Raw genomic sequence first — 22,269 nt, 5'->3', positions numbered from 1 at the left:
AACTTTTAGAAAGATTTTCCTGATTCTTAGAAAGGAACAGAGTCAGTGATAATCCCTCTTCTTCCTGAGCTGCTTGTTGACTTTTGATGTGACTCCAACAGCTGTTGTCATCTTACTATCCGTCCTCTGAGGATTGTCAGCATCAAGAGTGGAGAAAGGTGAACTGTGATGTTTTGAAAATGTTGCTTAGTTCCTGAATCAAGCAATCCTAAAATTTCTCAGTCCTTTGTTAGATAATGGTTTAGTTAGCTCTGTCTATACTACCATAACAAAATACCAAGGACTGGATGGCTTAAACAACAGAAATTTCTCAGTTTTTGAGGCTGAGAAGTTCGTGGTCAAAAGGCTGGTTGATTCGGTTCCTAATGAGGGTTCTCTTCTCAGTTAGCAGACAGCTGCCTTCTCGTTTGGTCCTCACAGAGCTTTTCCTTGTCCTGTGTGAGCCCGGACAGAGAGACTTTCTCTGTTGCCGTTCTTATAAAACCACCGATCCTGGCGGGTTAGGACTCCACCCTTATGGTCACATTCAGTCTTAATTACCTCCTAAAAGCTCTCTCTCCAAATACAACCACATTGGGATTGGGGTTTCAACATATGAATTTGGGGGAGACAAAGTTCATTCCAAAATAGATAATATAACAAATGTCCTTATGTGGTTTGTACAAATGTAGATTGTTTTTCCCCTTACATACAGCTGAATACATCCTGAAATTTGTCATGTCTATGAAACAATAGACATAGGATAATGTCTAATTTGCAATATATTGCATGAGCAGACCAGGGGTTATTTTCCTTTTCTTCGAACAAAGCAGTTGTAGAGTTAAAAATGGTTAATCCACTGCTGTTAGGGCATTTCATGAGCTGATGATTGGACATACATGTGGTATCATGGTAACATAAACAGTCTAGCCCTTAGGGAGTTTTAAGTTATAAAAGAAACATTTTTCTAAGATCATGTGCTCTGATACAAAAACCATACTCCAGCCCAGTTCTATCATTATAGAGTTATGGAAAGCCAAGAAATGTTAGTTGGTGATTTTATCAAGCAGAACCTCTAACTAATGGCTTGATGAAACCATCACTACACGATAAAATACTGCAGCACACTGAAATGGTGATTCCTTTCAAGAGGTTAGTCATTTTAGATCAGTACAGTTTATTAAGAAAAGCAGTACCTTAGAGTCACCACAGTCTTACACGTAAGAATACACTTTCACCGTTTTGCTTGAAATGAATCAGTTATGTTTTTCTTACAACTCAAAATCTAATATTTATGACTGTCTTTAAAAAAAGGTGGAGTGCAGATTTCACTGCATCCTAGTGAAGCTCTCATGAAACATTTTACCTATAATTTTAGTTATACTGTATACAAAGTACTTTTGATATATTTTTCCATATGAAATGTAAATATACAATAAATGATCTTGAAGTGAAGGATTTTCATAAACAATAAAATTCACCTTTTATTTCTAGCAGGGGATGTGGAAGAGCAGAACTTTCCAAGTTTAAAAAGCCCAAAGCAAATAAAAACTCCACCAAGAAACAAATGATGAGAGATATACTTGCATATAGATAGATCTATATTAAAATAATGGAACCTGGGCCATTTTGAAATCTTAATCCTTCTGACACTATTTTCCTGAGCTCACTAATACAAACCATGTGGTGAATGATTTTCTGGAAAACTTTGCTAGTTTCACTATGTATTTTATTACTGGGCAAATGTGACATTAAATTTTATCCCCTGTGGCTTGGAGTTAAATGCTTGCTCTGTTCAGAATGGCAACACTCAATTAAACAGCATTTTTCATGATCTACACCCACCATTGTTACTGTATTTAAGGGAAATAATGGGGGTACTGACCTATATTGCGCTTCTTATTATCAATGGAGATGAAGCGTATGCAGGGATTACTGGTGATGTACTGCCCAGCCCATGGGACATCAATCTTCGTGCCAGCTTCATAAAAGAGGCCCAGAGCATAGCGAGAGGAGTAGCTCACGGACTCCAGTTGCTTCCTTTGGCATTCGCTAATTACTGTGGAAGAGAAAATAAAGGGCATCAAACTTGAAAATATCATCTTTCCTTTTAGTACATCAAATACAAAACTCTTTTAAGCAAGTTCCAATTCCTTCCACTAACTCCATCTCACTCAGCTCTAATTTCTTTTTAGAATGATCACTAACATCAGCACAATTGTTTTAAATCTAGCTGAAGGTCCAGACATTTTAGACTGGCATTCAGGGCTCTCAAATTTGCTTTTCTATTCTGGTATCCTAGTTACTGTCCTGGGACCATTTGGCAGCATTACAGATTTTTTTATACTGACCACATGCTATGATCAAGGTCTTTGCTACATCCTTCTAAGGTCGAGTGTGATTTCCATACTACAAGTGAGGAAACCAATGCTCCATTTGTTATTACCTCTTAAATCCTTCCATGTCATAGAGTGATTTGTTTTCCTGTCATCTTTCTGCCAGTACATTCTAATAGTTCCTTAAGCAGTGAGACCACACCATTGGCATCTCTGTTATAGGCCACTAGCTTATCATTATAGGTGCACAGAGGATAAAACTATAAAGAGACAGAAAGGCAAACACAAACATGTACAATATGTTGAAATGTAGAAGATAGTGGATTAATTAACAAGTGGAAAAGAACTTGGAAAAGGAATTGGGCAGCTTTTGGTTCAAATCCTGACTCTGCCACTTACTATGTATGGTAACATTGGTCAGCCTACTAACTTACTCTTAGTATAGCTTTCTTGCCTGTGAGTGGTGATAATACTACAGAATGCATACATGTGTTGTGAAAATTACATGAAATAACACATAGGACAGTAGTTTGCACATGCTAAGTGTTTATTGAGAGTAACTTTTTCCATTAGACAGGAAATTATTTAGGCAAATGGGACACTGTTCCATCCTTGGGTGGAGAAGGAAGAGATTTTCCCTATTCTTTAATATCCATCGCCAGTCCTTCTACCGTTAAGGTTTCAGGGAACTGCTTATTCATCTGTGGACAGCATTAAAAACTTGGGTTTCAGAGAAGGCCATAGTTCCATCCTGAAAACTTCAACTAATTCATGTGTACAGAACATAAGGGAAATCCTAGTGAGAAATAGCATTAAGCTAAAACAGTAGGGATAAGGAGACCTCAAAGACAGGGGACAACTTCAGCTATGCTTTAGAGAAGTGGCTTTAGGAGGTAGGGAGAAGCAGGGAGGGTAGTCACCTAATCATTTAAAGATAGTAATAATCATAAATACTTATTAGAGCTAAAAATATTTAGAACTACAGCTATAAAGCTTTAAAAAAAAAAAAAAAACCTAGGACCTCATTTAATCTTCAAAAAAGTCCTGCCAAGAAACATCTTTTTACCATCTTTGACATCCCAGGAAGGTGAGGTTCAGAGAGGTTAAATAACTTGCCCTGGGTTACACAGCTTGCAAGCTGTGCTATTAAGATGAATCCAGGGCCGGCGCTGCGGCTCAACAGGCTAATCCTCCACCTTGCAGCGCTGGCACACCGGTTTCTAGTCCTGGTCGGGGCACTGGATTCTGTCCCGGTTGCCCCTCTTCCAGGCCAGCTCTCTGCTGTGGCCCGGGAGTGCAGTGGAGGATGGCCCAAGTGCCTGGGCCCTGCACCCGCATGGGAGACCAGGAGAAGCACCTGGCTCCTGCCTTTGGGACAGCGTGGTGCACCGGCTGCATCATGGCGGCCATTGGAGGGTGAACCAACAGCAAAAGGAAGACCTTTCTCTCTCACTGTCCACTCTGCCTGTCAAAAAATAAAAAAAAAGATGAATCCATAGTTCCTGCCTTGTAGTCATGCACGTATCTGCATTCCCCCATACTTTTCCCTTCTGATCTGCAAGTCTGAGCTCCAAAATGAACTTCTACATTGCTTTTTCTTCTAACTTTAATGGTTATTTTACTCTCAGAAGTAAAAGCCATCATTCCCTTTTTTTTTTTTTTTTTTTTGACAGGCAGAGTGGACAGTGAGAGAGAGAGAAAGGTCTTCCTTTGCCGTTGGTTCACCCTCCAATGGCTGCCGCGGCCGGTGCGCTGCGGCCCGCGCACCGCGCTGATCCGATGGCAGGAGCCAGGAGCCAGGTGCTTTTCCTGGTCTCCCATGGGGTGCAGGGCCCAAGCACCTGGGCCATCCTCCACTGCACTCCCTGGCCACAGCAGAGAGCTGGCCTGGAAGAGGGGCAACCGGGACAGAATCCGGCGCCCCGACCGGGACTAGAACCCGGTGTGCCGGCGCCGCTAGGTGGAGGATTAGCCTAGTGAGCCGCGGCGCCGGCTGCCATCATTCCTTTTGACCATTGTTTCCTGCCTTATTAAAAGCTTTAACTACCTGATGAACAAATGATCTTGTGACATTGGCCTGACTACACTGAATGGATTTATGGATTTGGGAAGTCTCATTATTTAATGTGATTTTAAGTTATGGTTGATGTTATGCTTACTGTTTCCTGAATGTGAACAATACGAGAGTGTGTATCACAAAGCTTCCCATTTTTAAAAATTAAAAAACAACAAAACATAAAACCTCAAACTAACCAATGAAAATGTTTAGTCAGCTATTTAAGAGCTGAAAAGGCCTAAGAGCTTTCTTTTTTTTTTTTTTAAACAAAAAAACTGAAAGGTCAACTAGGTTGACCACCAGATTGGAATTTTCTCTCCCTCCACAACCATGTTTGCACATTTAGCTAGTTTTCAGACAAACTGCCAAGAGGTAAATCCCACTGGATAGCCTCTTGGAAAGGTAATTGATATCTGTATGGAAACAGCAATTAACCTTAAACACCCATCTACTTGGAGGTCTCTACAATTCATTCTGAGAACAGGGAAGTGCGACTTCTGACTGAAACAACCTCAATTTCTGCAGAAATTCACTTAGAAACTGTTCATCTCGGGGACCTGAAAAGTGTTTGTGCAATGCAGACAGGACCTAACAAAATGGTCTTACACTGTTTGAAAATGTTTCTCATGCAAAATGCTGAAGGGAACAGCCCCAGGTTCTAAACAGATACATTTTAGCAAGCAAAACAATAGATTCTTTGCTATAATGTATTCAGAAACGACATATGTCCCTAAAGCATGACTTATATAAAAATCCCTGATCCCAATATAATAAATCTTTTCTTGGATATTATGCTCATTTAATTCTGAACCAACAGGATTATATAAGTTCTAATTATGTATATTTATAATCTATAATTATATATTGCATATGTGTGAGACATTTATGTACTACTAATTTCAATATGTATCACAATATATGCTTATGTAATATAAAATATATATGACTGATGTTAGTAGAGTAGCGAAAAATGGTGGTGAACACAGTTTACATTCATATTGCTATTAGAATTATTTGTGTTTCATTTTCTTTATGATTGTGTATTTATGTGTATGTGGGGGTGTGTGTGTGTATATTTCAAGTGCATATGTATGTGTGTGTGCTTGTGTGGTTTTGGGGGAGGTGAAGAAGGGAGTGGAGGATCTAGTGAGAGGAGGGGGGCGGAGAGAAAAACAGCAGACCTGGGATGTGCTCCTGAGGAACACCAAGTAAGTAACTTGATTTTCTTTTAGTTTCCTAAGCTAAAAAAGAAGGTTAATAATACATGTTCTATCCACTTATTCTTCTTCTTATTATTTTTTTTTTTTTTGACAGGCAGAGTGGACAGTGAGAGAGAGAGAGACAGAGAGAAAGGTCTTCTTTTGCCGTTGATTCACCCTCCAATGGCCGCCATGGCCGGCACACCGCGCTGATCCGATGGCGGGAGCCAGGTACCTATCCTGGTCTCCCATGGGGTGCAGGGCCCAAGCACTTGGGCCATCCTCCACTGCACTCCCAGGCCACAGCAGAGAGCTGGCCTGGAAGAGGGGCAACCGGGACAGAATCTGGCACCCTGACCGGGACTAGAACCTGGTGTGCCAGCGCCGCTAGGCAGGGGATTAGCCTGTTGAGCCGTGGTGCCGGCCCACTGCTTATTATTTTTTGGTGACAACCTCATCTACCCACTCATCCATCTATCCATTGCCTACCTATACCAGGGATTCTCCTAAATATTAGGGGTGTAAATCAGAAAGACAAAGGCCCTGCTCTCATGCAGCTTTCATACCAATAGTAGACAGGACAAATTATAAATAAATAACCAAGTAAATGTATTTCAATTACAATTTCAGAGCAATACTGAAAAATAAAGCAGAGTAAAGGGTTAAGTGACAGATGTGGGTGAGACTATTTAATATAGGCTGTTAGGGATATCTGTTTCCTCTGAAGATTTTACTCTGATTCACATGGAAAACTAGTAGGGGTTAAGAGCTGAGGAGAGATATGACCTGGCTTCTCTTAAAAATGATCATTCTGGCTATAGGTGAAGACTATTGGGATACAAGAGTGGAACCTGGGTAAAAGCTACTAACAGTTGCAGTGGCCTTGGATTTGAGGTAACAGTAGAGGAAGTCAGAAGCGGCTATATTATGGATGGAATATGTGTGTGTGTGCTTACGTACGTAGATGTACATGTATGCATATTGTTAAGCAGAAATTATGAGAGAACATTGATATGCACTGAACTCTTGTACTAGGCAAGGGCAGACCTATTCCAAATAGAGTCACTCATACTAAAGTTCTGTGTCACCAAGTCAAAACCTAAGCCACTTATTTTCAATAACTGACCTTCTGATAAATCAGGAGAGAGATGACAGCCTGACCCCCAAACAGGCCAGTTTTCTAGGAAATAGGAGATTCACAGCAACCAGTCAAAATGGTCTCGGTCTGAGATGGCATGAGAAGGAAGACCCCTTACTTTAACCTACACAAGGAAAGAAACCTGAAACAACCAGATCCTAATCAATCCACCTTTTTTAAAAAAAGATTTATTTATTTATTTGAAAGAGTTAGAGATGGAGAAGCAGAGAGAGAGAGAGAGAGAGGTCTTCCATCCGCTGGTTCACTCCCCAATTGGCCACAACAGCCGGAGTTGCGCCAATCTGAAGCCAGGTGGTGGCTTTACCTGCTACACCACAGTGCAAGTCCCATTTTGTAGATGGAATGAGCCCAATTCATGAGTTATGAATAAAAGCCAATTATGTCTTTAAAATTCAATATTTTGAAATATTTTTCTGGCCGGCGCCACGGCTCACTAGGCTAATCCTCCACCTGCAGCGCTGGTACCATGGGTTCTAGTCCTGGTTGGGGCGCCAGATTCTGTCCTGTTTGCTCCTCTTCCAGTCCAGCTCTCTGCTGTGGCCTGGGAAGGCAGCGGAGGATGACCCAAGTGCTTGGGCCCTGCACCTGCATGGGAGACCAGGAGGAAGCACCTGGCTCCTGGCTTCGGATCGGCGCAGCGCGCTGGCCGCAACAGCCCTTTGGGGGGTGAACCAACGGAAGGAAGACCTTTCTCTTTGTCTGTCTCTCTCTCTCACTGTTTAACTCTGCCTGTCAAAAAAAATTGTTCTTTGAATATATGTAGTATATACACATATAAGCACATATAATATACATAATAATGAAAATTTTAAGAGGTTTACCATATATACAGAAAAGCATGCCTTGATGAATTTTCATAAACTAAGCACACCAGTATAACCAGTAGCCAGTTCAAGAAACAACATCACCAGGACCCAAGAAGCTACCTTCTCCCTCCCTTTCAGATGCTCTGGCTGTCCTCCTCTTACAGGTACTATTATCCTGAATTCTAATACCATAGATTAGTTTAGCTGTTTTTGAACTTCATAATAAATACAATGATATGGTCTTCTCTCATTCAATACTATACTTATGACATAAATACTTGTTACATGTACTTGTAGTTAATTAATTCTCATTGTAGCATAGTGTTGCTTAAATGGATATAGTTCAGTTTATTTATTTATTAATTTATTCCACTGTTGATGAAAATTTGGGTTACATGTAGTTTTTGGCAATTGTCCTGTTAAGAACATATGCATATGATTCCCTTGAATATATACCTAGTATTAAAATTCCTGGATCATGAGGTTCACACATATTTAGCTTTTTTTTTTTGATACTGTCAAGTAGTTTTCTAAAGTGGTTGTTCCAACTGGTATTTTCACCAGGCATATATGAGTTCAGTAACTGTACATCATTGTTGATATTTGCTACTATCTGCTTTTTTAATTTGGGATGAAATGATGTCCTTACTTTTCGGTTTGAATTTGTATTCCATTATGAATAAGATTTGTAATGCTTGCAAGTTTGTAATTTGGATATACTTTAGTGATTGTCTACTCAAGTCTTTGCTCCTTTTTCTTTTGGATTGCCTGCCTTTTTTATTATTATTACGTACGAGTTCTTTATATATTCTGAATACAAATCTTACAGATGAAGTATAAAAACTTTTTTCTCTTCAGTGACTTGTCTTTTTACCCTTTTAATAAGGTGGTTTGATAAACAGTTTTAATTTAGTTTAGCCCAATTTATCACCTTTTCCATTATTAGTTAGCATTTTTTTGTCCTATTTAAGAACTCTGCCTAATTAACCTACTAGGAGGTTATAAAAATATCCTCTTGGGTTTTCTGGCTTTTTAAAAAATTCCCTGAGAGGTTTATCTATTTCCCTTCTACAAGGTGTTGTACATTATTTTGAAGAGAGGGAAGCCAAGATTCCTATTGACTTGGAAAGATAGTATAAAGCAAAGAGCTCAAATGAAGAATATATAGGACATGACTTCTCCTTTTCCATACTAACTAACTAAACAGTAGCTTTGTTATCCTATTATTTAAAACGTTATAATATAAAAATTAAACACTAGTTCCCAGGACAGTGACTGATACAACATGAGCATTAATTAAAAATTAATACATCCTCATTTTACAAAACTTTCTAAAAGTATATATAAGATGGAAAAAAGCAAAAGACTCATTACCATAGTTTCATTATGCAGAGAAAGAACAACAATTAACATTTTGATATTTTCATAAACTTGGCTGTGATCATATTGTACATATGATTTTGCATACTAAAACCTTATATAAATATAATTTTAATGCCTCTATGAAATTTGATGAAGTAGATATTGTGGGGATGGGCATTTGGCACAGCTTAGGATCCCATATCAGGGTGCCCGAGTTTGAGTTCTAGCTCTACTACTGATTCAGGTTCCTGATAATGCATATCTTGGTAAGCAGCAAGTGATGGCTCAAGTACTTGGGTCCCTGCCACCATGTGGTAGACCTGGATTGAGTTCTGAGCATGTGCCTTCAGCCTGCCTCAGCCCTGACTGTCGTTGGCCTCTGAGGAGTGAACCAGAAAATGGAAGACCTCTGCCTCTGTCTGCCTGTCTATTGTGTTTCTCTTTGTCTTTGTCTCTCTGCCTTTCAAAAACATTAAAAAAAAAAAAGAATATTGTCTAATTTTCTTAGACATTGCATTAAATGTTGGACATTTGTTTCCTCCTTCCCCCCATTATTATAATGCTATGTTGTTGCACATTTTGTGCATAGATCCTTATCTACATTTCTTAATTATTCCCTTAAGATAGAATTACTTAAGTGTAATTACTGTTGAATTGATTTTTAGGAAGATTCACTAATTTAAACTTTCCATTAACAGTACACAAAAGACCCATTTCACTGTATCCATGCCTGTATTGTTATCTTTTTTTAAAAAGAATAATTTGAGAGGAAAAATAGGTCTCATCTTGGTTGTAATACAATAGAGCTAAACACTTTTCACATGTCTACTAGCCCGCATGCATTTTCTCTTTTGGAAAACAGTCTGTTCATGCGATTTTGCTAATTTGTTTACTAGATTCTTCATGTTGTTAAGTTGATTTTTATTAGTGGGAGATGTATTATAGAGGCTCTCCATTTATTGTATGTTATAAAGCTTTTCATATGCATTGTTTATACTATTGGTAATCTTTTCTTCCCAGAAGCATTTTTAAGCATTTGGACCATGGAGGAGTAATGGCTTCCTGCTCTTTGTAATCCCAAGGTGCCACACTGTCCTTGGCTGGTTACCTTAAACCTACCCACTGTTTTGTAAATGCCTCTTCAGTGAACTCTTTCAATAAAACTTTTTGAATGCATCATCTAAGAAGGAACTAAAAAAAAAAAATCAGTGGAAAAACAAAAGTTTATTTTGGTGCAAAAAAATTCTTAAAATCCATGCACAGTTTTTCATAATACACATTTTCCATGAACTCTGACAACTCTGAATATGCATGGGTTTCAACATTTTTCTCACAAGTCAACTTGTCTTTTAATTGCATTTTCCAGGGTACTTTTGGAAGTACCCTCATATTTCTTGCTCTGTCCATGATTGAAACAATATTTAACTATATTTTCTTCTAGCTCCTTCTAGGAAAGCCTTCTGAAGCAAAATATTACACAATTACTCTTAAGTTACTCTTATGAACTGGTACAGATCAATATCTTTTTTTTTTTTTTTTTAAGATTTATTCATTTATTTGAAAGGCAGAGTTACGGAGAGAGAGAGGGAGACAGAGAGAGAGAGAGGGAGAGAGAGAGAGAGAAGAAATCTTTTATCTGCTGGTTTCATTCCCAGATGGCCACTATGGCCAGGGCTGGGCCAGGCCAAAGTCAAAAGCCAGGAGCTTCCTCTTGGTCTCCCCGTGGGTGCAGAGGCCCAAACACTTGGGCCATCTTCTGCTTTCCCAGGCATATTAGTAGGAAGCTGGATTGGAAGTGGAGCAACCAGTACTCAAACCAATGCTCATATGGGATGCTGGCACCATAGGTGGCAGTTTTACCTGTTAGGCTACAGTGCCGGCCCCTTAGATCAGCATCTTAAAAGCAAATCCTTGGGCCCAGGAGTAAGTTGAGTGAGAATATTTTGCAATTTATGAAGGCTTGTGTTTTCATAAGTAAACAAGATACTGTTTTCAACTCTATTTCTCTTTACAGCTATTGATTTCTTTGGCATGATAATGAATAAAATATTTCAATGCTGACAGTAAAACAAACACCTTTTAGCTCTAAGGGGCCATTCATTTGCAATATTATAGTTCATGGTAGACACTATTCATATTGATACTGGGTGTTCAAAGCCTTAACCTCCTGCCAGAAAGTTTGTTGATCACAACTAATTACAGAGGATTGTTTATTTCCTGGTTTGCCAGTAGATGTAAAGGATTTCATCTTATGGACAGTTGAAGTTAAGAAGTCAATTTGTATTATAACTAGTTAAGCTCTGATAAAGGGGAACTGTTCTTGATTTATTTATTGTTACTTTTATCATGTATGTTGAACCCCAAGAGAGTCATGAAATTAAACCATCTAGCTCTGTGGATGCACAAAAACAGTATCCTAGCCAGATACTCAAAGTGGCTGTAGAAATGGTGCTAAAAAGATTGATTTTCCATAAATAGTTCTCCTAGCAGGCCAGTTCAGAGTCTGAAATGCTACCACTTATGAGTCATTCCTTTCTTGTGAAAGCATCACAGAATCGGTCTCATTTCACTTCACGTGGAATAAATTGAATGTTTACTTGGACTCTATAGGTATAGAAGTCATTAAGCCTGGAAGCACAGTTTCAGAAATAGTTTTGGCAAGCAATAAATCTAGAGTTTATTGGTGACAGACTTCAGCAGTTCTATCTGTGTGAGATTTCCCTGGGGAGATATTTCTTTTATCCTGAGAGCTATCTTGAGTCAGAAAAAATTTGGGTTTGAATTCTGCTTCTGACATCCATCTCTATGATATTTGTTAAATTAATCCCTCTAACATCCATTTTCCTAAATAATAATAATAATCATAATAATACAACCTGCCTTAAAGGACTGTTAAAATTAAATGATATAATATTAAGTGCTAACACAATACCTAGGACACAATAAGTGTATTGCAAAACTGTGACCTGTACTTGGCTTTTGAAGCATTTAGGGAGGGCCAGCACTGTGGACACAGTGGGTTAAGCTACCAATGACAGCATCCCACATTAGAGTGCCAGTTCAAGTCCTGGCTACTCTGCTTCTGATCCAGCTTCCTGCTGTTGATCCTGGGAAGTCAACAGAAGATGGCCCGAGTACTTGGGCTCCTGCCACTCATGTGGGAGACCAGGATGGAGTTTCTGGCTCCTGACTTCAGCCTGTCCATCCCTGGCTGTTGCAGCTATTACTGAGTGAAGCAGCAGATGGATCATCTCTCTCTCTTTCTCCCTTTCTCACCATCACTCTGCATTTCAAATATGGAAGCAATAAGTGAATAAATAAATCTTAAAAAAATTTAGAGATGTCTATGTGCATGTCAAATCTCAAGAAAAAAATTTTAAAAAGCCTTTAGAGGTAACATCAGAATGTTCAAGCATATCAGGATAGTACTAAGCCATAGACGTTCCTTTGTCTAATAAAGTCTACAGAATATACTTCACTTCTCAGAGCACAGGACTAAAAACCAAAACTAGGAGTGGACATTTAGCCTAATGATTAAGATACCCACACTGCATGTTGGAGTACCTGTGTTCCTTTCCTGGCTCTGGCAGCTGACTCCAACTTCCTGCTAATGTAGACACTTGGAAGAAGTAGTGATGGCTCAAGTGATTGGGTTCCTGCCGCCCACATAGTAGGTCAGGCTTATATTCCCACCTCCTGACTTCAGCCCTGGTGGTTGAGGGCATTTGAGAAGTGAACCACTAGGTGGGTGTTCTCTCTCTCTCATCTATCTGTCCCTGTCTCTCTTTCAAAAAATAAATAAAATACACATACAACTTTAGGGGTATTAAGAATACCAGAGTACTTTCTCTCTCTCTCTCTCTCTCACTGTCTATAACTCTACCTGTCAAATAAATTAAAAAAAAAAATACCAGAGTGTCCACATGGGAGACCAAGATGAAGCTCCTGGCTCCTTGCTTTGTCCTGGCCCAGCCCTGGCTATTGTGGCCATCTGGGGAGTGAACCAGCAGATGGAAAATGAATCAATCTCTCTCTCTCTCTCTCTCTCTCTCTCTAATTCTTTAAAATAAATAAATCTTTTTTAAAAATACCAAAATGTTTCAGGCAGAATATTCAAAGATTTGTCTTTACAAATGAATGAAAACATTTTGGAGTATTGCCCTAGTATTGAGCATTAATCCTATTTCAGAATATTATATAAAAAAGTAAAAGCAAAGAATTGGGTGTCTCTGTATTGTCCTTTGATGACTTATGATTATATTTATAGAAAATTCTATTAATTGCCTGAATATAAAAAATTAATAGGAAATTTCCATCTGGTTATTATGCATAGCATTTTTTGGGAGGATATCAGAACAAATTTAGAAAGCATTGTTGTTTTAAGAGACTAAAGGTCACATAGTAAGAGGAATTTTCCTTAATGTTCCCAAACTTTGTGGGACCCCATCAGTTAATACACTGAGTGTTCTTTAAAGGAAAATAACTTAGACACCTGGAGTTTCTAAAATATAATAATGTCTAATTGATCATTGACTACTTATTTTGTACCTGGTAAAGATGAAAATAATGATGCATCTTTTAAGGACCAAGTTCTTAGGTTTCTGTGAGTAAACAAGTAATCCTGCTGTGCAGGGGCCACATCTTATACTAAGAGAGGGTAGCAGTATTGTGAAGGCCCAAATTGTTAAGGTGTTCCCAGCCTTCACATTGAATCAGGTCCACGGTCTGCCTCCCACCTCCACCCCCAGCAGTCAAGGAGAGTTTTTCTAATCCTTGTGGTCTCCCCATCTCTGTGATAAAGAACAATGTGTCAAGAAAGCAAGAATGCATTCTTTTCTGGTCTGGCTTCCTCTGCCTTCTTGCTGTAGTCACTGTAAAGCAGTATTTAGCTACGCAGTTGTGGCTGGCTTTTCATAAAACCTTATGACTTCTAGTGACATGAAGAATCAGGTGCTTTGCAAACTTATTACCCACTCTCCTCTTTATCTGGAGGTCCTGTGAATCTAAAATGACAGGCAATTGTTTCTATAGCAACAGGTTCTGACCATGGGAGGTAAGGGCTGTTTTCTCAAAGAATGCAGGATGAATTAATAGAAGCAATGCTTATTGCAGGCCTACTATGCGTCCAGCATATATGAGTCACTGAAATCTCTAAACAAAAAACTCAGCAGAGTCCAGCAAAAATATTGCCTTGAGATAAAATAATTCTTCCTTGGTTATTATCAGTTTTATTCCTGGAAACTTTCTTTGTGAGTTTCAGAATCTAAATGGAGTTGGTTTTACTGTTCTGGTTTCAGAACACATATGGTAAGTTTGGAAACCACAATAATAGGGTTGAAAAACACTCACCTTATTTCCATGCATCCTAAACTTTTTAGATCATTATGTCATCATTCTTTTTGTAGAAAAAGTGCTGAGTTTCAGATGGGAAAGAATATGAAAATAAGAATATGAAAATATTATGCAAAATGTCACTGGAATATCATATATATTTTACAGCCACTCTTCCTAGCCTATTCATTTAATTACTTTATGGCCATGCCATTCATGAGTAGTACAGTCATTCTAAAATTCATAACAATAAAAACTTTATTACATGTCACCTCATATTTTTATGTATATATATATATTTTATATTTATGGCTAGAGTTACTTTAAACTGAGGCAATGGCTTACAGAATTAATATTCTAATTAAAAAGCTTCTATAGTTTTAGAAATCAGAAGATAATGTTTGTCAGGACCTATAATCTGTAGTATTGGGACAAAATGTCAGAATCTGGTGGTGTAAGCTCTAGGACACTCAAAACCATGCTCATCTTGTACTGTGTAGATCTGCTAACTTCTTTTTTGTTTACATAATATCAACTCCCCATAATGCTTAGCTAAAGCCAAAGCAAATAAACTGAACTTTGGAATAACAGTTCCAAGTAGTATAAGTCTTTGGGAGCCTACAGCATTTTAATTATTTTTAAGTTATTGTACTTTCATAACTTAAACAAATATGAATTTCATGAGAAGCACAATTACATTTTATCTTTTCAGCAGGTTTTCTTTGCAGTGTGTTTAAAGTGCTTTTATTAATGTACTGGTCTGTACATTTGTAAAATATTCAGTTTTCTTTTTAAACTTTGTTTTACTTCCATTTTATTCATGCTGTTGAACTACACATTTTTGTTCTAAGTTTCAATAATTTCCCTCTCTTTCTTATATGAACTTTACATCACTGCAAATGTTCAATCTGAAAGATTTGATGGCAGAGGTTATCTTAACTGAACGCTGGCATTTGTGCACCCCAGCAAAAGAGTGCGTGTTTTGTGTACAATTAAGAATATAATAATATTTTGTAATATATATATTTCATTTCACTGAGCTTCAGTTTCCCCATCTATTATAATGGTATGACCTAGCTTAAAGAATGGCTATGAAGATTAGAAGATTAGAAATTAAATACATCTCTCATAAAAAATAGGGGAAAATTAAAAAATAACTGTCATTGTTGCAGGGAAAGAGCTGAAGTAGGAAGGTACAATTACCAAGAGGAAATTTAACTATGAGAGCAAGAGAGTGGGAAAAATGAGGAATCCGTCCTACCTCATCTCTGGAAAGACACACAATTTCATAGCCTCAAGGTGTTTACTTCTGATCCTTAACTTCAGGTCCATAATTCTACCATGTATAGAGTCTGAAACATAAATTTCTTCTTGTGCTTTTCTGCCTTAACACACCCATTTCACACACCTGTCTCCTCTTTGCTTGCAGGTAAATGTGTACATCTGCAAGGGCGTACTCTGTGATGAGGTGATAAATGGGGTGACATTTCATTATGTAGGGAGTAAATTCCAAAGATCAAAGATCAAACTTTTCTCCACATCTGTGAGTGAGGATTTAAAATGGAGCTAGTCTCATTGATTACAAGGAGATTAATAGAATTATTGATTTACCTGAAGTAATCTTTTCAGAGAGGTTTGGTTTTACCCTAGATTGTGGATGATATCCCCTGTAGATTATTGATCCAAGCTTCCACTCAAGCAAACTGGCACTTACCCCCTGCTCAGGCAGCCAAGAAGCTGTCTTGCTTGGATGGGCATTTGATGGCCTGCTCTTGCCACCTCCTTTTCTCTATTACAAACCCATATCCTCTCTTCCCTACCTGTCCTCCTCAATCCAGTTAACAGCTCATAGTTCAGTGAGTTTCCTTCTCACACACACATATATCCTTTAAAATGCCCAGGATGGCTATTCATGAAAGTCTGGTTATTCTCTACGTTTAGTTACTTGTTCTGTTGTTACTGTAAGATCTCTTCTTAGCTCACCAAATTGCCTCCTCTCCTCATCACTTTCTCTTTTATTCCATTTATGAACAAAGCACCAACCACAACCATGATACCAGAACAAAACAACCTTCTGCTTTGAAAAAAAAAAAACAAAAAACCCACAAACCCTTAAATAAGTTGAAAATAGTTTTAATGCTTAGTGATGCAGGTAAAAGGAAAGCTATATATTTTTGGAAGTAAAATTACAAGTCATAAAAGATTTGTAAGAGTTCCCTGAAGTTCACTTCAGAATCTCATGGAACAATCCAGCTACCTCTTTATTTGGATTTCCCCCAGAAATCAGTGTCTAATCTAAATAGAAAATTTGCTTGCATTCAATTATGTGATTTTCTGATTCTCTATTTTATTTGTGTAAATGAGTAGTCTTTCAGTTTAATCAATGATAGATAAGCTTTTATGGGTAAGCCTGGCATAGCAGATTAGAAAATATTCCTAATTTGAAATTATCAGATTATCAAAAGGGAGTTCATAAACTTGTTAATAGGGAAAATGGGGTAAGGGTATATGGGAACTCTTTTAACTACTTGACAGTTTTTCTTCTATAAATTAAAAATTATTCTGAAAAGAAATGTTAAAAAGAGAGAATTCATAAACTGAGAGCTCCCTGGTTTAGAAACTGATTAGCACTCTGGTTTTTCATTCAGTTACAATTTCACTGTGCCAACTCCTTTGCCAGCATAAAAAGATTCAGGGACAGGGTGCAAAAGGAGAAAATCAGAACAGGCATCAGATAAAAAAATTAATTCACTCTATTTCAAATAATGCATATTAAGAAATTGAATGGTACAACAAATAAAATATTTCTTATATGTAATATAGATGAGTCAATGTCACTGTGAGAAATTTAACTTTTTAAATTGCTAACTTGGTGTTTGTATTTCATTAGCAATGGCAAATAAATTACTATTCTCTTGCAAGTGTCAAAAAGATGGTACTATGGAGAAAGCAGCTCTAAGTATTATTCTTGCATGAATGAGAAAAGAATGCAGTCCTCACTGTCTTTTGCTAGTCACTGAGTCCATGGCTTTATTTCTGTTGTGGAAGGTACAAAAATCAGAATGGTTTTATGAAACTTGCATCACAGTAAATGTATCAATCCAGTTGTGTGAAACACATGCAAATCTCCTGCCACACACTGTGTAGTTAACCATACAATTAATATTAAATAAGTATCATAGATACAGAAAAGAAGCACAATATCACCCATTCACATTTACAATATTAAAAGACATCCAAATGACCATGGTAAAGATCATAAAAATCCTTTTTGAAAAAAAAAAGATGATCTGTTTAATCATCTTGGAAGGAATATTATTATCCTATAACTATTTGATATATGATAAAAACAATGTAACACTTTTAATTTCATTCAGAAATATCAACCCATTTATTGTTATCATTTGTTAAGCTAACAAATTCTTTTATACAGGAACTTCTCTTTGATCAAAATAACATTTGTATGCATTAGGAAATATTTACATTTGAGCTTCTTAGATATTATACATAATTTAAAAGTATTCTTCATAAAGCTCAAATACAAGATAAGGTATATTCCAATTTCTCTGTTTTGTTCTGTCTCTCACACAGACACAGCAGAGAGAGAGAGAGAAACCCTTATTGTTATTTTCTCCTAAACTTACTCATTCAACTCCCAGTAGAAGACAACTAAGGTTACAGAAAAAAAAATAATTTTATATTCAGTGGAATATACACTTTAGAAGACTGGGTTAAATTAAGGATAGGGAATTTCTTTGTTTTTGTTTATTTAAATATAAAACTGATGGTTTAAAGCTATTTAAGCAGTATTGCAAAACATTTTTTCATATTCTAATAAAATGACCAATTTTAACAACATCTTGAACAAACAAATTCCTTCCAGAACAAGATGTTTTTTAAAAATTATTTTAAAAAATAATATGAGAAGCAGAGAGAAAGACAGAGATCATGCGTTCTAATCACTTGTTCACTATCCAAATGACTGCAATGATCAGGCTGGGCCAGGGCTAAAGCCAAGAGGCAGGAATGCAGTATGTGTCTCTTACATGGGTGGCAGGAACCCAGTCACTTGAGCCATCACTGCTGCCTCCCAGGGTCTGTATTAGCAGGAAGCTGGCCCAGACGCTCCTGTGTGGGACGTGGCACCTTAACTGCTATGCTGAGAAATCCTGTTTATTTTTTTTCTTTTTTGAAGTGGGGAAAACAGTGCTAAAATTCAGCCTGATTTTTTTTTTCTTGTCTGTCTTCTCCTCTTGCCCACCCCAATTCTTTCCTCCAAATAATGAATGAAACTGGGAAGTAATAGCAATATGATGTGTGATAAATGGTTTTTAGTCATTTAATTTACATATTCCTGATAGCTAGAATGGCAGATAGATTTCCCCAAAATGGTGGCAACAATATACCCTATCCTATAATATTTTTCTAAAGGTGACTTTTACATCCTTTCTATCAAGACATAGAATGTAAATATCTTTCCCTTGAATTTAGCAGTGTTTGTGACTAATGCAAAACTGACAATGTGTGACTTTTGAGCTGGGTCATAAAAGATTATACAACTTATGACTAATTCTCTGAAGAGACTCAATCTTGGAACCTGTCCACCATGTTGTAAAGAATGTCAGGACACTTGCAGAGGCTACATCGTAGGTTCTGGTCGACAGCTCCAGCCTACACCAGCTTCAACCCACACACTTATTAACGAAGATGTCTCCAGAAGATAGCAGCCCCCAGCTGTTGAGTCACCTAGCTTTTGAGTCTTTCCAGCTGGGACCCTAGACATTGTGGAACAGAAATAAACTGTTCACACTGTAATCTGTCCAAATTTCTGACCCAGGGGAGTTCTTGACATAAACCAATTGTTTTATTTCACAAAACTCTGGAGTGGTTTGTCCTAGTACAATAGAAAGCTGCAACAACCAAGGGAATTTGGTTGTCTTTTCATATGCTTATTGACCATTTGGCTGTCTTGTACATACTGCCTACCCTTAATCTTCCCCTATTTGATTCATGGGTTGTTTTTGTCTTCCTCATGTGTACTGAACACAAGACATCTTCAAAAAGTTCATGGAAAATATGTACTATGAAGAATTTGTGCATGGGTTTCAAAATATTTTTGGCACCAAAATAAACTTACCTTTTAATTCTTTTCCCATGAGCTTTTTCGAAGTACTCTCATATTAATCCTACTTTTGTTACACATATTGTCAATATATTCACCCAATTGCTTCACTTGTTAGTGAAGTCTGAATTTTATGTAATCTTTTCATTCTTTTCCTTTTTTAGTTTTGAGATTTTTTTTTTAGGGAAAGGCTTTACAGTTGAAGATTGAAAATATCCTGTATTTTCTTCCAGTGCTTTTTATACTTTTTAATTATCAACTGTTTAATTCATCATGTATTTATTATTTTACAAGGTGTGAAATAGGGAAAATCAGTTTTTAATCATATACTCAGTTGTCTGTATACCCTCTATTTAAATAATTCATTCTCCATTGATTTTAAAATGTCTCCTTTTAAGCTAGATTTTTTTTTTTTTTTTTTTTGCCAGGCAGAGTTAGACAGTGAGAGAGAGAAAGACAGAGAGAAAGGTCTTCCTTCCGTTGGTTCACCCCCCCAAATTGCTGCTACGGCCAGTGCTGCGCTGATCCGAAGCCAGGAGCCGGCTGCTTCCTCCCAGTCTCCCATGTGGATGCAGGGACCCAAGTACTTGGGCCATCCTCCACTGCCTTCCCAGGCCACAGCAGAGAGATAGACTGGAAGAGGACAACCGGGACTAGAACCTGGGGTGCTGGCACCGCAGGTGGAGGATTAGCCAAGTGAGCCACGGTGTCGGCCATAACCTAGCTTCTTAAATAAGCATGTATCTGTTTTTGGAATCACTATTCTGATTCATTGACCTAATGAACACATTTATTATTTGCATATTCTTGTACATGAATATGGTATACTTCTCCTTTTATCCAGATAACAGTATTAAAGGACTTAAAAAGTAATTACAGTTTTCTCAATCTATTCATGTATAATACCTTTAGGCTTATTCTTGGTAGTTTGTTATTTTTATTATGCTTGTAGATAGTGTTTTTAAAAATAGTATATTTTCTAATTGGTCATGCTGTAGTTTACAGGTTGAGTATCCTTTATGCAAAAATGCTGGGGATGAGAAATATTTCTAATTTCAGATTTTCAGATTATGGATGCCTCAACTATAATAAAACTATTGAATTGTGTGTGTGTATTTAAATGTATACATATAAAATATGTTTATTTCTTTTGTTTCACTTCCTTTTTTGTTTTTTAACTGCTTTATAAGTTATAATAGGTTTTGAGTTGATTCCCCTTGAATTTTCCCTTGAATTACAGATGACATCCTTTACTTTTTACCAACCATCTGTTATTAAACTAAAATAAATATGTTGAACAATCAATTTTAAAATACAAATTGTGTATCACTTAATGTTTTCTAAATTTAAAAAAGATTTTCTTAAAAATTTTTTTAAATCAACTTAATATTTAGTTACTAGAATTGGTTGGTATACTATATCGCATAGGCCAAATCTTACCCCTGCCTGGTTTTTACAGCCTTTTTACTGAAAATGGTTCTTAAAGGTTTAATTTATTGAAAAAAAGTTGAGAATATTTTATAACATTTGAAAATGAATTAATATTTTATTATTCAAAATAAAGATTTCTTAGAACTACAAAACTCACTTGTTTATATACTATCTCTGATAGCCATGATAGCTTTTGTACTACAATGAGAGAGTTGAATAGTAGTTATGTGGACTGCATAAGATGCTTATATTGCTTTTCAGTACTGCTAGGTTCACAACAAATCATACTGACATAGTTATAATGTGACTATTTCAAGTGCCATGATATCCTGTAACATTATTATTAGTATTATTATTGTTTAATTAGCATTTAATACTGACCTTGTCAAAACATTAAAAAAGTAGACAGCAAATGATATGTACATTGGAATGTGGATGACTTATCAAATCAGATGGCAAAGCATTATATGCAATTATACTATTGCCATGCTCAAAAAGTACAATATATATAAGCATACTGGAATAAACACTCATCACATTATTCCCAACTCAGTAGTAAACACTGGTCATAAATGTATTTTAAATTGAATATTTTATCCAGAATAGCTTTTTCCCTCCACAAAATTAGTTAAATAAAAATAATACTACATCCAAAATAATCATTTTAGGTAAACTATTTACTGATAGTAAATTAAATTGTTTTTGATTAAAGTATTAAAAATTATTCTAAAAAAAGGACTTCTTTAAGACTGTTAGCTTTTTGGTGAAAACAGTTGCTTGAAGAGTTGAGACTGTTGCAATTAATGCCAATGTTTAAGTTAAAAAAACAAAAAGGTAAATGACTTTGAGTGGATTGTCTTCTGTCATGATTAGTTGATAGATGTAATGGATAACTTACAGTATTCAGATACTGATTTGAGGAGTCAATCTTGAGTCTGAAGTGATTAAAGAATTAGCTTTTATGCATAGACTACATTGTAAAACTATAGGTAAGGATATTTTTAAAAACCTGGGAGAACAGTATTTCATTACAACCTGAAGGGGAATCTTCTAAGATGTGTCCCAATTGCTGGTGGCAAAAATACTTGTTTTCAAGCAGAAAACACCTTAGCTGTACTAATCTACACGGTTTGGGAAAATGTAAAGCATTTGAAGCCTGCAGTTATTCATTGCATGGCTTATAGCAGATGATCTGTGGAAAATATATAAATCTACCAAACAATAGTACCAATGGTAAGATTCATTCACTTTTGTGGGGTTAACCCTCATTAGTTTCATAAATGAATCTGAATATTCTACTTCTCTAGCACTTAGCAGAGAAAAATGGTAACATTTTATTGTGATTTTTTTTTTTGAGCTCAGGGAAAAGAATGAAATATTTGTGAATGAGACATACCACCATGAAATACCATAATTGAACACTTAATGATTTTGGAAATGAGCATTCCTACATAAAATATTTCTGAACAAGTTTAACCTAAAATTACC

At 36.7% G+C, this 22,269-nt stretch overlaps 1 protein-coding gene across 11 annotated transcripts in view; it reads right to left on the bottom strand.

The window, feature by feature from the left end:
* The window catches only part of RNLS (renalase, FAD dependent amine oxidase), a 306,577-nt gene that overhangs the window by 63,130 nt on the left and 221,178 nt on the right, over positions 1-22,269 (bottom strand). For all 11 annotated transcript variants that reach the window (XM_051823356.2, XM_008270153.4, XM_070057646.1 and 8 more), the window contains one exon: positions 1,865-2,038. In XM_051823356.2, coding sequence (XP_051679316.1) covers positions 1,865-2,038 — 174 coding nt within the window. The remainder of the gene's footprint in view (positions 1-1,864; positions 2,039-22,269) is intronic.

Source organism: Oryctolagus cuniculus, chromosome 15, assembly GCF_964237555.1.
Source record: "Oryctolagus cuniculus chromosome 15, mOryCun1.1, whole genome shotgun sequence".
NCBI classification, from domain to species: domain Eukaryota; kingdom Metazoa; phylum Chordata; class Mammalia; order Lagomorpha; family Leporidae; genus Oryctolagus; species Oryctolagus cuniculus.
Note: the sequence above shows the minus strand (reverse complement) of the source record. Positions and strands in the feature narration are given on the sequence as shown.